Source organism: Dendropsophus ebraccatus, chromosome 4, assembly GCF_027789765.1.
Source record: "Dendropsophus ebraccatus isolate aDenEbr1 chromosome 4, aDenEbr1.pat, whole genome shotgun sequence".
Lineage (NCBI taxonomy): Eukaryota > Metazoa > Chordata > Amphibia > Anura > Hylidae > Dendropsophus > Dendropsophus ebraccatus.
The window spans coordinates 167,929,774-167,947,594 of NC_091457.1; the positions used below are offsets into that span (position 1 = coordinate 167,929,774).

The following is a 17,821-nucleotide window of genomic DNA, read 5'->3' on the forward strand; positions in this document are numbered from 1 at the left end:
GCCTATATGAGACCTGAGGTTGTGTGTAGATTCCCGTTTGTTTGTTTCTTTTGTAAATGATATAACACTTCTCTGACGTGTTTCTCTTCTTCCGTCTTCTGCAGGGATTTATACTTTTGGACTATTTGCTACAGATATATTTGTAAATGCTGGACAAGTTGTCACAGGGAACCTGGCGCCACATTTTCTTACCGTTTGTAAACCCAACTACACAGCACTTGGCTGCCACCAGCTCACACAGTTCATCACAGATGTCAACGCTTGCACTGGAAACCAGGACCTTGTCCTCAAAGCAAGGAGAACGTTTCCATCCAAAGAAGCCGCTCTCAGTATATACGGAGCAATGTATCTGGCTGTGAGTAACGCTCGCCTATTATCTCTTTATATTCTGATACCTCATACATATCTTATATTATGGAGGAAACACCGGGGGGAGAGTGCCCCTTTATACTACATAGAGTTTATAGAACAGTAGGATTAGATTAATGTAGGTTTTTTGTTTTTTTTTGTCATTCTTTCTTCTTGACTTCTGAATCTCAGGGTAAAACTTTTATATCGCATACAACTAAAGGGGGGTTTCAACCAGAGATACTTCTAGAGTATCTGCGGGATAGGTGATGGGTGTATAACCGGTGGGCATCCTAGCAGCCAGTCCCCCTCCTCTGATCATGAGAACAGACATCCCATGTCCCCTTGTCAGGGTGAAATCATGGATAGACATGCATACTGCCGCTCCATGGACGTGGGCTGCCACCCTATTTACTTCTATGGACCAGATGAAGCTATTCAAGACCTTCACTATCAGTCCCATAGACTTAGAATAAATCAGCAGTGCACATTCAACCTGGAGACATGGTCCCCATTGCTGTGATCAATAGGGTTCCATCAGAAGATGTATGCACCATATCTGCAGTCAATAAGAGGTTGCGGTGGTATTTGCAGACTGTTGAGGGTTAGTAGGTTACAATGGAGTAAGAAACAGTAATCCTTACCTGAATGAAGGAAAGGGTGAGGGTGGACACATGTGGAATAATGCTCATTTACCATTTACTCACTAAGAGGTTGTGATGGAAACTGCGGCCCATTGAGGGTCAGTAGGTTAGGTTAGTAGATTAGTAGGTTACAATGTAGTAAGAAACAGTAATCCTTACCTGAATGAAGGAAAGGGTGAGGGTGGACACATGTGGAATAATGCTCATTTACCATTTACTCACTAAGAGGTTGTGATGGAAACTGCGGCCCATTGAGGGTCAGTAGGTTAGGTTAGTAGATTAGTAGGTTACAATGTAGTAAGAAACAGTAATCCTTACCTAAATGAAGGAAAGGGTGAGGGTGGACACATCTGGAATAATCCTCATTTACCATTTACTCACTAAGAAGTTGCGATGGGATCTGCAGCCTGTTGAAAGTTAGTAGGTTAGGTTAGTAGATTAGAAGGTTACAATGTAGTAAGAAACTGTAATCCTTACCTGAATGAAGGAAAGGGTGAGGGTGGACACATCTGGAATAATCCTCATTTACCATTTACTCACTAAGAGTTTGCTATAGAATCTGCTGCTTGTTAAGGGTTAGTAAGTTAAGTTAGTAGATAAGAAGGTTACAATGTAGTAAGAAACAGTAATTCTTACCTGAACGAAGGAATTGGTGAGGGTGGACACATCTGGAATAATGCTAATTTACGGTTTACTCACTAAGAGGTTGCAGTGGGATCTGCGGCCTGTTGAGGCTCAGTAATTTAGGTTAGTAAGTTAGTAGGTTACAATGTAGTAAGAAACTGTAACCTTTACCTGAATGAAGGAAAGGGTGAGCGTGGACACATCTGGAATAATCCTCATTTACCATTTACTCACTAAGAGGTTGCAATGGGATCTGCAGCCCGTTGAGGGTTATTAGGTTAAGTTAGTAGATTAGAAGGTTACAATGTAGTAAGAAACTGTAATCCTTACCAAAATGAAGGAAAGGGTGAGGGTGGACACATCTGGAATAATGCTCATTTACCATTTACTCACTAAGAAGTTGCAATGGGATCTGCAACCCGTTCAAAGTTAGTAGGTTAGGTTAGTAGATTAGAAGGTTACAATGTAGTAAGAAATTGTAATCCTTACCTGAATGAAGGAAAGGGTGAGGGTGGACACATCTGGAATAATCCTCATTTACCATTTACTCACTAAGAGTTTGCGATGGGATCTGCTGCTTGGTAAGGGTTAGTAAGTTAGGTTAGTAGATTAGAAGGTTACAATGTAGTAAGAAACAGTAATTTTTACCTGAACGAAGGAAATGGTGAGGGTGGACACATCTGGAATAATGCTAATTTACAGTTTACTCACTAAGAGGTTTCAGTAGGATGTGCGGCCTGTTGAGGGTCAGTAATTTAGGTTAGTAAGTTAGTAGGTTACAATGTAGTAAGAAACTGTAATCCTTACCTAAATGAAGGAAAGGGTGGGCGTGGACACATCTGGAAAAATCCTCATTTACCATTTAATCACTAAGAGGTTGCAATGGGATCTGCAGCCCGTTGAGGGTTATTAAGTTAGGTTAGTAGATTAGAAAGTTACAATGTAGTAAGAAACTGTAATCCTTACCTGAATGAAGAAAAGGGTGAGGGTGGACACATGTGGAATAATGCTCATTTACCATTTACTCACTAAGAGGTTGTGATGGAAACTGCGGCCCATTGAGGGTCAGTAGGTTAGGTTAGTAGATTAGTAGGTTACAATGTAGTAAGAAACAGTAATCCTTACCTAAATGAAGGAAAGGGTGAGGGTGGGCACATCTGGAATAATGCTCGTTTACCATTTACTCACTAAGAAGTTGCAATGGGATCTGCAACCCGTTGAAAGTTAGTAGGTAAGGTTAGTAGATTAGAAGGTTACAATGTAGTAAGAAACTGTAATCCTTACCTGAATGAAGGAAAGGGTGAGGGTGGACACATCTGGAATAATCCTCATTTACCGTCGCTGATCGTATAACTGATTTGCTGGTTCTACAGTTCATCTCAAGTTCAGACACTTTCTGACATGGCTGCAATTTCTCCTCAAGTGCTCAATAAACACTTTGCAAGAGAGATGAAAGCAGAAGAACATTTGCAATGTGGAAATACATCTTATCCAGCTATTTTATGCACTCGATGTCAAAACTCAAGCCAAGTATTGGCGGCTACTGGCGGTGATGAATGTATGCCACTGCACAAAAAAGTTTCATCAACCCTTGCAGATAACTAAGTGGAGAGCCTTAGATGGTGTAGAACCAGCGCCACTTCACCTTTCTGATATCAAAGACATGAGACACTTCACACATACCGGAGGATAGACACCATGGCCAGACCTTCAGCTAATCTCCTGGACTTCTTCTTATTTGTCAGACACAGTGTCACATTGTGTTAGGACTCTTGTTTCCCTCATTAGTCGGTGGTGATAGACGTCCATTGTGCCTGGGGAATCCATTCAGTCTGACAAAAGTTGTGTTTTATCTAGAAAATATCGTTATGGGCAACAGTATACAGACGTGTGAATGTAAGGAGGATGAAAGCAGCATAGCCCAACATGTGTGTCATGAGGTGATGGGACATGATGTCAGTGAGATGTTCAGAGATGTATGCGCCGTATGTGTGCATCAGGTTAAAGGTTTTTTTTAGCCTGTACTACTAAAACAGCTACTTTCTTGTAAAAACAGTGCCACCATATCCTCGGGTTGTGTGTGGTTTTGCAATTTAGCTACATTTATGTTGATGGAACTAATCTGCAAAACACCCACACTCAACCTGAGGACAAGAGAGGTGCTGTTTCTTGAAGAAAGCCACCATGTTGTTCTAAGCCTGGATAACCATCCTAAGGAGATGTATGAAAGCAAAGCATGGACCTTCCATTTGGGAGCTTGGTTCTAAAGAGTGAACTGTGGTTAACCAGATCCATTAGCTAAGAATTTACAGACAGTCATTGAAAAAAAGGGGAGTGCAAAGCTGACTGATTCTTTTGACATGATAGACGAGGCTGCAATATAGGATATCAACTACCCTATCAGATATAAGGACGAACAAAAGACACTGAAAATATTACGAAAAGCAAAGAAAATAAGGAAAAATCCCAAAACTCTATTCAGGACCAAAAAATCTCCACAAAGGCCCCATAGTAACCTCTTATACTGTCTCTATGGCAGTATCCACCAACCTGTGGCCCTCCAGCTGGGGCAAAACTTGATCTTACATCTTACCCTGATGGGGGTACAGGAGAACAGTGACTTGCTGTATATATATATATATATATATATATATATATATATATATGCCCTTGATGCTTTGTTATTGTTGTGTTGCTTCTTATATAGTACGGCCACACTTCATTGTGAAATTCAAAGAATAATCCCTTTTCCATGGCTGACGTTTTACCATGGAGAACAGCTGTAAACACCGCCGGCCTCTCAGGGCTTATTGAAACAAGCTTTAGTGAATTAAATGCAGGATGAACGCGGATCAGGAGGAAAGTGACCTTGTTAGATATTACAAAGCAACAGGACGCAGCCGATATATTAGAAAGAAAATAATGGAATTAATAAAGGGGAACATAAAGGCTGGGTACATGCTAGAGGCTGTGTATTCACCAAGTCTGTCCAGACCTTTGAATAGATATCCGCATAGATACATAGCCCTGTATAAAAGAGAGCTGTGATTTAACTGGATTGTCAGAACTCTCACTCAGAGGGTCTATAAAGACCGATATTGCCCTTAAGAGACTCTACTTACAATACATATTGTTGCACCTTTATAGCAATTAGGGATTCAGAATCAATGGACCAGCCCAATGGCCCCTGTTATAACCAGTCAGATAAAAATCAGGCAGTAGCAGCCTAGTACTACCAGGCTAGGAAGAGCCATTTACTGTAATAATACCAGGCTGCAGCCACCCCAGGACCAGAGAATCAATGTAAAAGCTCCAGTCTTGATGCTACCCAATTCTTCAGGGTTAACACTTAGGGGTGAGTATGGGCTGACTCTAAGGCCTTATGCACACGTTCAGTATTTTTTTCTGGTCCTGAAACAACCCGTGAGAAATTGCGGATTGGACATCCGTATTCCATCCGTATTCCATCCGTATTCCATCCGTTGCTGGACCAGACTTCAACTGAGCAGTGAATGAATGGCAGACCCCCTCTGCGGCATCAGACCCCCTCTGCGGCTGCATCAGACCCCCTCCTGCATCATCAGACCCCCTCTGCGGCATCATCAGACCTCCTCTGCGGCGGCATCAGACCCCCTCCTGCATCATCAGACCCCCTTTGCGGCATCAGAGCCCCTCCTGCGGCATCATCAGACCCCTCCTGCGGTAAGGATGCGATCTCCTATGCGATCCTCCTGTGCCGTTCTGCCTTCAGTGCTCTTAATTGATTCATTGATACTTTCCTAACCACATAGTAAACACCAATTTATTGAGCTAATTGGTAATGATGATTGGCAGCTGGGCTACAAAGGTACAAGTACCAATTACCTCAATAAATTGGGGTGTTTACAATCAACACCCCAATTTATTGAGGTAATTGGTACTTGTACCTTTGTAGCCCAGCTGCCAATCGTCATTACCAATTAGCTCAATAAATTAGTGTTTACTATGTGGTTAGGAAAGTATCAATGAATCAATTAAGAGCACTGAAGGCAGAACGGCACAGGAGGATCGCATAGGAGATCGCATCCTTACCGCAGGAGGGGTCTGATGATGCCGCAGGAGGGGGTCTGATGCAGCCGCAGGAGGGGGTCTGATGATGCAGGAGGGGGTCTGATGCCGCCGCAGAGGAGGTCTGATGATGCCGCCGGAGGGGGTCTGATGCAGCCGCAGGAGGGGGTCTGATGCAGCCGCAGGTTCAGACTGAGGAATTCTCGCGGAAAATGTCCGCGGAATTCCGTCAGCTGTCCGCCCGGAGATCCGGAGAACTATAGATCCCAGCACTTCTATACTGCTGTGCACAATAGGAGCATGAGTTATCCATATTTTTCTACGGAAATACGGATGCCAAACATGTTGCAATCCGCAAACAATCCGTAGACAATTGATGTCAATGAGAGCATCCGTGAAAAAATCTGGGTCCGCACCCGGTCCGCACTAGGACATGTCCTTTTTTTTTTACGGATTGATTTTCATCCATTTCTGCTACTGATCGTGTGAATAGCCCAATAGACTTCAATGTGCACTAACTCGGATACGGAAATACGGATCCGTAAATTACGGAACGTGTGAATATGGCCTAAGGGTCCTATTACATGGAGCAATTTTTAACGATTAACAACTAAAGGGAAACGATTGCAAACGAGATTGTTTATCGTTAACCTGAAATCATTTACCATATTACACAGGACAATGGTCGTAAGATACGATTGTTACTACTATTGTTATTGCGATTGTTACTATGATCGTTTATTCCTTCTGATCCTGGCAAAACAATGAACAATGTGCAATTAAACTGAACGATTAGTGAAAAAATGCGGAACTTGAGCGAACGAATGTGGAATTACAGTGATTGATTAGCGAACAATTAACGATAATTTTAGGTTCAGATCTAAATCAACGATCAACGACATACAAACGATTTTTCAATCGTTGCCTGCAATTACACAGAACAATTATTGTTTAAATTAGAATGGTATAACGATTTTTCACACGATAATCGTCCCATGTAATAGGGCTCTGCTTTGTAATAATCTTTTTGTCAGATGAGTCAACTACTAAGCTAGTAATGTGAAATAGCCAATAGTGTAAGGCACAATGGAAAGTTTGCAAGTGGGCAGGTATACCCTTCAGACAGGTGATCCTGCCCTGTGCACACCACACTGATAATGTTACACTAGATTGTTGGGGCTGGCTACATCTGTACCTTACAGTGCAGATACTATTAGTGGGGCTCTAATGTGAAGGGGGAACTATTGGTTATACGCTCTGGGATTCCATACGGCCGCACGAAAAACTGACATGTGAGTTTTCTGCGGCTGCTATTTATTGAATAGCGGCCACACAAGACATGTCAGTTCACACAATGGAGCGTGCGGCTCCATTGTCTGGGTGTCTGGGTAATGCTGAGCAGCACTGGGGATGACACCGAGCAGCCCACACTATATGTATGGGTGATGCTGAGCAGCACTGGGGATGACACCGAGCAGCCCACACTATATGTATGGGTGATGCTGAGCGGCCTGGACTATATGTATGGGTGATGCTGAGCGGCCTGGACTATATGTATGGGTGATGCTGAGCGGCCTGCACTATATGTATGGGTGATGCTGAGCGGCCCGCACTATATGTATGGGTGATGCTGAGCGGCCTGCACTATATGTATGGGTGATGCTGAGCGGCCTGCACTATATGTATGGGTGATGCTGAGCAGCCTGCACTATATGTATGGGTGATGCTGAGCGGCCTGCACTATATGTATGGGTGATGCTGAGCGGCCTGCACTATATGTATGGGTGATGCTGAGCGGCCCGCACTATATGTATGGGTGATGCTGAGCGGCCCGCACTATATGTCTGGGTGATGCTGAGCGGCCCGCACTATATGTCTGGGTGATGCTGAGCGGCCCGCACTATATGTATGGGTGATGCTGAGCGGCCTGCACTATATGTATGGGTGATGCTGAGCGGCCCGCACTATATGTATGGGTGATGCTGAGCAGCCTGCACTATATGTATGGGTGATGCTGAGCGGCCTGCACTATATGTATGGGTGATGCTGAGCGGCCTGCACTATATGTATGGGTGATGCTGAGCAGCCTGCACTATATGTATGGGTGATGCTGAGCAGCCTGCACTATATGTATGGGTGATGCTGAGTGGCACTGTAGATGACACTGAGGGAAATAGTATCACAATCCTAATACATAAGCCAAGTCTGACTAATGAGAACTTCATCCCGGTGATGGAATATACCAGCACAAGGCTCGCTCGGTCATTGGAGTAAATTGCAGCCAGGCAGTAAAGTGTTGCTGCGGTGCAGTCAGCCTGTCCTAGCAGAGTGCGGTCGGTGGGGTTGGCAGCCGACTCTCTCAGCGTTTCTCTCCAATTAGCAGATTCACACAGTGACGGCTGGTGCCAAATTTAATGCTCAATTTCAAAAAGTGCCGAGCTGGTGAAAGTGAGAGGACTGACTGACAGCATCCGAAATAAAGTGACAGCTCTGACTGCCAGCAAATGGCACAGAATATTCCTTATGCTTTTAAGCTCTAAGTAAGATACCGAGGGGCGAGGAGACGCATTAACCATTTCACATCACAGATCTGCACATTGCAGACATTATGGTGTTATTATTATTATCATCATCATCATCATCATCATTGTTGTTGTTTGTTATCATCATTATTATTATTAACCCTTTGAGGACCAGGCCCAAAATGACCCAGTGGACCGCGCAAATTTTGATCTTAGTGTTTCCGTTTTTCCCTCCTCCCCTTCTAAGAGCTCCAGCACTCTCAGTTTTCTATCTACAGGCCATGTAAGTGCTTGTTTGTTACAGGAATAGTTGTACTGTGTAATGGCGTCATTCATTCTACCATAACATGTATGACGGAAACCCAAATATATTATTTATGAAGATATAAATTGGTGAAATCGTAAAAAAGAGCAATATGGTAACGTTTGGGGGGTTCCTGTGTCTACGTAATGCACTATATGGTAATAGCGACGTGATACTATTATTCTATAGGTCAGTCTGAACACAACCATATGCAGGTTACACAGATTCTCTAATGTTATAAATATTTTTTTTATAAAAATCTTTTTTTTTAGCAAATAATTATTAATAAAATAGCCCTATTGTGACGCTTATAACGGTTTTATTTTTTCACCTACGGGGCTGTATGGGGTGTCATTTTTTTCCGCCATGATCTCTAGTTTTTAGTAATACCATATTTGTGGAGATTGGACATTTTGATCACTTTTTATTATTTTTTTAAAATATATAATGTAACAAAAAAATCGTTAATCCTGGCGCTATTTTCCCTCTTTTTGGTAATGCCGTTCGCCTCTAGTGATGACGCTTGTTATATTTGAATAGATCGGACAATTACGCACGCTACGGTATATTATATGTTTATTTATTTTTATATGTTTTATTTATATAATGGGAAAAAGGGGTTGATTTAAACTTTTATTGGGGGAGGGGTTTTGGAGTGTTTGTAAAGACATTTGGGTTACTTTTACATACATTTGTTTGACTACATACACTGATCATTGCTCTGCCATAGGCATAGCATTAATCAGTGTGATAGGTGATCTGCTCATTGAGCCTGCCTGTGGCCTATGGCAGGTTTGGTGAGCAGATCGCCGATCGGACCGCACAGAGGCAGGTAAGAGACCTCCAGCAGCCCGATACAGCGATCGGGACCCCTGCACCCCCGCACACTGCGGGGGTCCCGATCAGTCAGTGACAAGGGCTCCCCCTGTCACTTAGACTTAAAGGGGTTAAGGGGTTAATGACACGCTGCAGCACGATTGCTTCAGCCTGTCATTAATGGCTGCTCACTGCACCCGCCCCCCACCTGCTATGAAGCGCACTCCGCTCCAGAGCACGCTTCATGGGAAAGGACGTACCGGTATGCCCAGGGTCGTCTGGAAACAGATTCCAGGGAGTACTGGTATGTCCGGTATGATGTTGTTGTTGTTCCTTTAACCCCTTAACGACATCGGGCGTAATTATACGCCCCCGCAGAGTGGGCTTTAACGCAAACGGGCGTATACTTACGCCCGATGTTTCCCCGATCGCTGTGTGTTCACACACAGCGGTCGGGGAAGATGGCCTGCTATAATGTATAGCAGGCCATCTCTGCTCGTCGGCACGGGGGGGGGGTGATTAACCCCTCCCGTGCCGACGATCGCTGCTATATGCTGATCAATACAGATCAGCATATAGCAGCTGAAAACAGCTTTCCGGGTCATCGGTGACCCGGAAAGCAATGGCGATTGGTGCTGTCCGAGATAGCACCAATCGCCATTAGTGTACTGGGGAAAGATGGCGCCGATGCCACCCCCACGATCGCCGTGATAGGCCGGCCAGTACCGGCCGGGCCAACATGGCGATCAAACTGTAAAATAACTGTTTTGCCGGGTTCTGCACCCTTCATCTAGGTAGCTGAGGGGTGCAGAACAGGTGTGTGTGGTGCAGGTGTACCATACTCACCTGATCTGGGCCTCCGGAGCAAAGATCTGCGGTCCGCGCCGTCCTCACGTCTTCTTCGGGTCACTTCCGTGTTCGGTCGTCCAGCGTCGGAAATCTTCGGAAACGCTCGGGTCCTCGGGTTTGCAGGCATGGCAATCTCCGGCAGCGTCGCTCTACTGCCCCCTAGCGGCTGATCAGTGAATATCATTCACTGATCAGTTGCTTTGGGTTAAAAAGTTTTGTTTTTTTTTTCCAATTTTTTTTTTCCTTCTTTTTTTGCGCCCTAACGCAGCTGAGTGCTGATCAGCATCGCACGTAAGTGCACCGCTGATCAGCAACTCCTCCTTTTTGGCGTAGGGGCGTTTTTTCCCCCCTATATCCTACCGCCACTGTCTGCTGATAAGTGCCGCACATAAGTGCGGCATTTAGCAGCAGCTCCTTTCTTGGCGTAGGGATATTTTTTCTTACTGTCAAAAAAACACGTAAAAAACACTGCATTACACTACACGGAATAAAGTTTTACACTACACCACTACACATTTACATACCCCATATACCAATCCCCGTATAAAGATGGCCCCCAGGGTGTTTTCGGTGTCGGACGCATACGCTATTATTGCCTCTGACACCGAAACAGCCAGTGAGGATGAATGGGAGGGATCCTTCTTTCCTCCATTCATCCTCATCATCCTCATCATCCGGTGACGTGTCTGGGGGGTAGCGTAGCGTACGCTGCCCCCCAGACACGTCTTTTCCGCCAGTACCGTCCCAATAAGAGATGACGGTATGGCGTGAAATTCTCCAAACTCTGTGAGAGTACCTCAGGGTACACTTACAGATTTAGGGTACGTGCACACTGCGGAATGGCGAAGGATAACCCTTCGTGCATTCCGCAGCTGGCACCCACCGGCGGACTGATGGAGGCGCGTGTCTTCACCCGTGTCATAGACTCCATTGTATGCACGGGCGGATTCCGCTGTCCGTCCAAAGAATGAACACGTTCATTCTTTGGACAGAGGGCAGAATCCACCCGTGCATACAATGGAGTCTATGACACAGACGGAGACGCGCGTCTGCATCAGTCCGCGGGTGCCAGCTGCGGAATGCACAAAGGGTTATCCTTCGCCATTCCGCAGTGTGCACGTACCATCACAGTGTATGAAGGAAGGGACACCCAAATCCACCCCCAGATGAACCCCCCCCCCCATCCTCAGAGTTAGTGGGGAGATCATTCAGGAACTGATCTTCCCACTGCTGGATAAAGGTCACCACCTGTACGGGGATAACTTTTATACCAGCGCCCCCTCTTCCGGTCCCTCGCTGCCCTGTAGCTTGCGGCACGATCCGAACATATCAGAAGCAGTAATAGAGCCCTAATATTTAGCAGCCATGGAGCGGATCCAGCGCTTCTGGATATGAAGGACCCCGGATCGCACCAGGACAACATTTTCCAGGTGACGTCCCCCACACTGGAAAACAGGAGACCCCAGAAGAAGTGCAGAGTGTGGCGTAACAGGGCGATCAGGAAGGACACCATTTACCAGTGTGACACCTGTCCTGATCACCCCGGCCTCTGTATACTGGATCGCTCCAAGGCGCACCACACGTCATTGGGGTTCTACATTATCTAAATTCTGTCCCTTATTCCTATTTCAGGGGTCACATTGGTCCAGGGATTATTCTGATCGCCATTATGGAGTCGGGAAGGAATTTTTCCCAGTGATGAAGCTACTGTCGTCTGCCTCACGAGGGTTTTTTTTGCCTTCCTCTGGATCAACACAGGTTGAATTTGATGGACACCTGTCATTTCCAACCTTATAAACTAATAATTGGCCTAATACCCCCAAATAAATTAGAATTGTCCCTTTTCCCCAGCTAAATAGGTATGGCCGCCATTCCCATTAGAGGATGCCATGATGCAATTACAAAGCCTCTGTGCTGCCAGGGCAGTAGAAACCCCCCACAAGTGACCCCATTCTGGAAACTACACCCCATAAGGAATCTAACAAGGGGGGCAGCGGGGATATGGCCCCCTGGTGACGGCCACATTTGGGACGTGAAAATGAAAATATTGTATTTTTTATTTTCACGGCACATGTTCCACAGTCACCAGTGGGGTCCATATGCTCACTGTACCCCCTTGTTGGATTCCTTATGGGATGTAGTTTCCAGAATGGAGTCACTTGTGGGGGGTTTCTACTGTCCTGGCAGCACAGGAGCTTTGTAAATGCGACATGGCCTCCATCCTCCATTCCAGCCTCTAAATGGCGCTCTGTCCCTTTGGTGGCTTGCCCTGTGCCCATATGGCACATTATGCCCACATGTGGGGTATTTTCGTACTCAGGGGAAACTACCCTACACGTTTTGTGTTCACTTTCTTTTTTAACCCCTTGTGGAAAAGGAAAAAATCAAGGCTAGACTAACATATAGTGTAAAAAATGTTTAATTTTTACACTAAATCATTGATCTTGTCTTGATTTTTTCATTTTCACAAGGGGTTAAAAGATAAAAAAAAAACACTAAGGGGGACATTTATCATTTGCACCTTTTTTTGCGAATATTTTTAGCACTGTGCACTGGCTTATATGTTTGCAGCCTAGTAAGGTATTTATGAACATTCACATGTTGGTTCATAAATCACCTGCTATAGCTTCCCTGGCGCTGTGCATTTTACTGCAGGTATTCATGAATTGACCCTGGTTAAAAAAGTTCCGCTACCCTGGGACTGGAGTACAGATGCGAACGAAAATGCGAAAATTTCAAAATTCTCACATGATAAATCCCGTCTGAGAATATTCTTACGGATAACCACGCCCACAAATGTCAAGAAGGCAAAAAACTGGAGTAAGCTGTCATATTCACACATACACCTAGCTACACTGTTTAGTAAATCTGATGAAGGGCTGTGCACATCACACTTACGCCAAAAAATACTAAGGAGCACAAGGTACACTGCTTGATACATGTCCCCCTAAATGTGTAGAGCAATTTCCCCTGAGTACGGAAGTGCCCCACATGTGGACATAAAGCGCCATGCGGGTGCAGGGTAAGCCTCCAAAGGGAAAGAGCGCCATTTGGTTTTTGGAGGCTGGATTTGGCTGGAATGGATTTCGAGGGGCTATGTTGCATTTAAAAGGCCCCTGTGTTGCCAAGACAGTTGAACCCCCCCACAAGTGACCCCATTATGGAAACTACACCCCTCAAGGAATGTAACAAGGGGTGTAGTGAGCATATGGACCCCACTGGCGACGGGCACAAATGTGGAACAATATGGTGTGAAAATGAAATATAAAATTTTTTACACTATAATGTAATTTAGCCTTAAATTTTTCATTTTCACAAGAGGTTAAATGAGAAAAAAAGCCACAAAATGTGTAGAGCAATTTCCCCTGAGTCCGTAAATACCCCACATGAGGACATAAAGCGCCATGTGGGTGCAGGGCAAGCCTCCGAAGGGAAGGAGCGCCATTTGGATTTTGGAGGCTGGATGTGGCCAGAATGGATGATGAACGCCATGTCGCATTTACAGAGCCATCGTGCTGCCAAAACACTGGAAACCCCCCACAAGTGACCCCATTCTGGAAACTACACCCCTCAAGGAATCTAACAAGGGGTGCAGTGAGGATATGGACCCCTTGATGACGGGCACATTTGTGCCGTGAAAGTGAAAAAATGAAAATTTTCCCTTTCACGTCACATTGTTCCACATTTGTGCCCGTCACCAGTGGGGTCCATATGCTCACTGAACCCCTTGTTAGATTCCTTGAGGGGTGTATTTTCCAGAATGGGGTCACTTGTGGGGGGTTTCCAGTGTCTTGGCAGCACGAGGGCTCTGTAAATGCGACATGACCCTTGAAATCCATTCCAGTAAAATCCAGCTTCCAAAAGCCAATTGGCGCTCCTTCCCTTTGGAGGCTCGTCCTGCGCCCCCTTGGCACTTTATCTCCACATGTGGGGTATTTCTGTACTCGGGAGAAACTGCGCTACACGTTTGGTGTTTTTTTTTTCTTTTATCCCCTTGTTAAAATGAAAAATTGAAGGCTAGAACAATGTTTCAGTGTAAAAAATAGAATTTTTCCTTTTTTACACCACATTGTTCTGAAAATCTGTGAAGCACCTGTGGGGTCCAGATCCTCACCGCACCCCTTGTTACATTCCTTGAGGGGTGTAGTTTTCTAAATGGTGTCCCTTTAGGGGTGTTTTTTAGTTTTTGGCACCCCAGAGCCCCTGCCAACCTGAAGTGGTACAGTCAGAAATGACCAAATATAACGGAGGCGTTGAAATTCACTAGGCGCTCCCTTATATCTGAGGCATGTGGTTGCGTCAAATAGCGCAATAGGGCCACATATGGGGTATTTCTATAAACTGCAGAAACGGGACAATCAATATTGGGGTGAATTTCTCTAGTAATAAGTTTATAAATATGAAAAATATTGGATTACAATAAAATCTCTGCACAGAAAATTAAAATTTTCAAATTTCTTACACACTTAGCTTTTATATGACTCCCCTAAAGGGTTAAAACACTTTCTGGATGTGCTTTTGCAGAGTTTGGGGGGTGCAGTTTATGAAATGGGGTGCTTTGTGGGGCTTTCTAACATACAGGCCCCTCGAATACACTAAACCTTAACAGGTCCCTAAAAATATCTGATTTAGAAATTTTACAGAAAATTTGGAAATTTGCTGCTTATGTTTTAAGCTTCCAATTGTCTAAAAAAAATGAAAGATAGTTTAAAAAATTCCGCCAACATAAAGTAGACATGTTGCTAATGCTATTTAACCCTTTGAGGACCAGGCCCAAAATGACCCAGTGGACCGCGCAAATTTTGATCTTAGTGTTTTCGTTTTCCCCTCCTCCCCTTCTAAGAGCTCCAGCACTTTCAGTTTTCTATCTACAAGCCATGTAAGTGCTTATTTGTTACAGGAATAGTTGTACTGTGTAATGGCGTCATTCATTTTACCATAACATGTATGACGGAATCCTAAATATATTATTTATGAAGATATAAATTGGTGAAATCGCAAAAAAGAATGCAATATGGTAACGTTTGGGGGGTTCCTGTGTCTACGTAATGCACTATATGGTAAAAGCGACATGATACCATTACTCTATAGGTCAGTCTGAACACAACCATATGCAGGTTACACAGATTCTCTAATGTTATATATTTTTTTTAAATGAAATCCTTTTTTTTGGCAATTAATTATAAATAAAATGGGACTATTGTGACGCTTATAACGGTTTTATTTTTTCACCTACGGGGCTGTATGTGGTGTCATTTTTTCCGCCATGATCTCTAGTTTTTATTAATACCATATTTGTAAAGATCGGACGTTTTGATCACTTTTTATTAATTTTTTTATATATATAATGTAACATAAAATCGGTAATCCGCGCACTTTTTCCCTCTTTTCGTGTACGCCGTTTACCGCTCGCAATGACGCTTGTTATATTTTAATAGATCGGACAATTACGCACGCTACGGTATATTATATGTTTATCTATTTATTTATTTTTATATGTTTTATTTATATAATGGGAAAGGGGGGTGATTTCAACTTTTATTGGGGGAGGGGTTTTGGGGTTGTGTGTTAGTGTTTTTAACTTTTTTTTTTTTACACATTTGAAGTCCCTTTGGGGGACTTTTACATTCACTACTTGGATTTTTACACTGATGAATGCTATGCCATAGGCATAGCATTGATCAGTGTTATCGGCGCTCTGCTCATTGAGCCTGCCTGTGCAGGCTCAGTGACCAGAGCGCCGATCGGACCGCAGGAGGCAGGTGAGAGACCTCCGGCGGCCCGGACTGCGGGGGTCCCGATCGGTAAGTGACAGGGGACTCCCCCTGTCACTTACACTTAAACGCCGCGGTCGCGCCGCGATCGCGGCATTTAAGGGGTTAATGACACACGGCAGCGCGATCGCTGCAGCGTGTCATTACCGTGAGGTCCCGGCTGCTGATTGCAGCCGGCCCCCACCTGCTATGAAGCGCGCTCCGCTCCGGAGCACGCTTCATAGCGTGAGAAACACCCAGGGCGTACAGTTACGCCCTAGGTCGTCTGGGGACAGGCTTCCATGGCGTAACTATACGCCCTGGGTCGTCTAAGGGTTAATATATAATTTGTGTGGTATAACCATTTTCTGTATAAGCAAAAAAGTTTCAAAGTTGGAAAAATGCATTTTTTCACAATTTTTCACGTTATTTGGGTTTTTTTCATAAATATTCGTTATGAGTATCGACTCCAATTTACCAGAAATGTAAAGTACAATATGTCACGAGAAAACAATCTCAGAATCAGCCAGATAGGTAAAAGCATCCCGAAGTTATTAATGACTAAAGTGACACAGGTCTTATTCATAAAATTTGTCTCTGTCATTAAGGGGTTAAGATGCTTCTTCTACAGTTTCTTTGCTGATGGTAAACTCCATTTGAGGAAAACAAAATATCTGATAGTAACATTATAAGGCTAGGTTCACACTGCGTTTTTGCAATACGCACCAACTGACTAACATAGTAATATAGTAACATGGTAACATACTATACTAACATACAGTAATATAGTAACATGGTAACATACTATACTAACATACAGTAATATAGTAACATGGTAACATACTGTACTAACATACAGTAATATAGTAACATGGTAACATACTATACTAACATACAGTAATATAGTAACATGGTAACATATTATACTAACATAGTAATATAGTAACATGGTAACATACTATACTAACATAGTAATATAGTAACATGGTAACATACTATACTAACATACAGTAATATAGTAACATGGTAACATACTATACTAACATACAGTAATATAGTAACATGGTAACATACTATACTAACATACAGTAATATAGTAACATGGTAACATATTATACTAACATAGTAATATAGTAACATGGTAACATACTATACTAACATAGTAATATAGTAACATGGTAACATACTATACTAACATACAGTAATATAGTAACATGGTAACATACTATACTAACATACAGTAATATAGTAACATGGTAACATACTATACTAACATACAGTAATATAGTAACATGGTAACATACTATACTAACATACAGTAATATAGTAACATGGTAACATACTATACTAACATAGTAATATAGTAACATGGTAACATACTATACTAACATACAGTAATATAGTAACATGGTAACATACTATACTAACATAGTAATATAGTAACATGGTAACATACTATACTAACATACAGTAATATAGTAACATGGTAACATACTATACTAACATAGTAATATAGTAACATGGTCACATACTATACTAACATAGTAATATAGTAACATGGTAACATACTATACTAACATAGTAATATAGTAACATGGTAACATACTATACTAACATAGTAATATAGTAACATGGTAACATACTATACTAACATACAGTAATATAGTAACATGGTAACATACTATACTAACACACAGTAATATAGTAACATGGTAACATACTGTACTAACATAGTAATATAGTAACATGGTAACATACTATACTAACATAGTAATATAGTAACATGGTAACATACTATACTAACATACAGTAATATAGTAACATGGTAACATACTATACTAACACACAGTAATATAGTAACATGGTAACATACTATACTAACATACAGTAATATAGTAACATGGTAACATATTA

At 43.1% G+C, this 17,821-nt stretch overlaps 1 protein-coding gene across 2 annotated transcripts in view; it reads left to right on the forward strand.

Moving 5' to 3' along the window:
- The window catches only part of PLPPR5 (phospholipid phosphatase related 5), a 257,710-nt gene that overhangs the window by 156,785 nt on the left and 83,104 nt on the right, over window positions 1-17,821 (forward strand). For both annotated transcript variants that reach the window (XM_069969091.1, XM_069969089.1), the window contains one exon: window positions 105-355. In XM_069969091.1, the coding sequence (XP_069825192.1) occupies window positions 105-355 (251 nt within the window). The remainder of the gene's footprint in view (window positions 1-104; window positions 356-17,821) is intronic.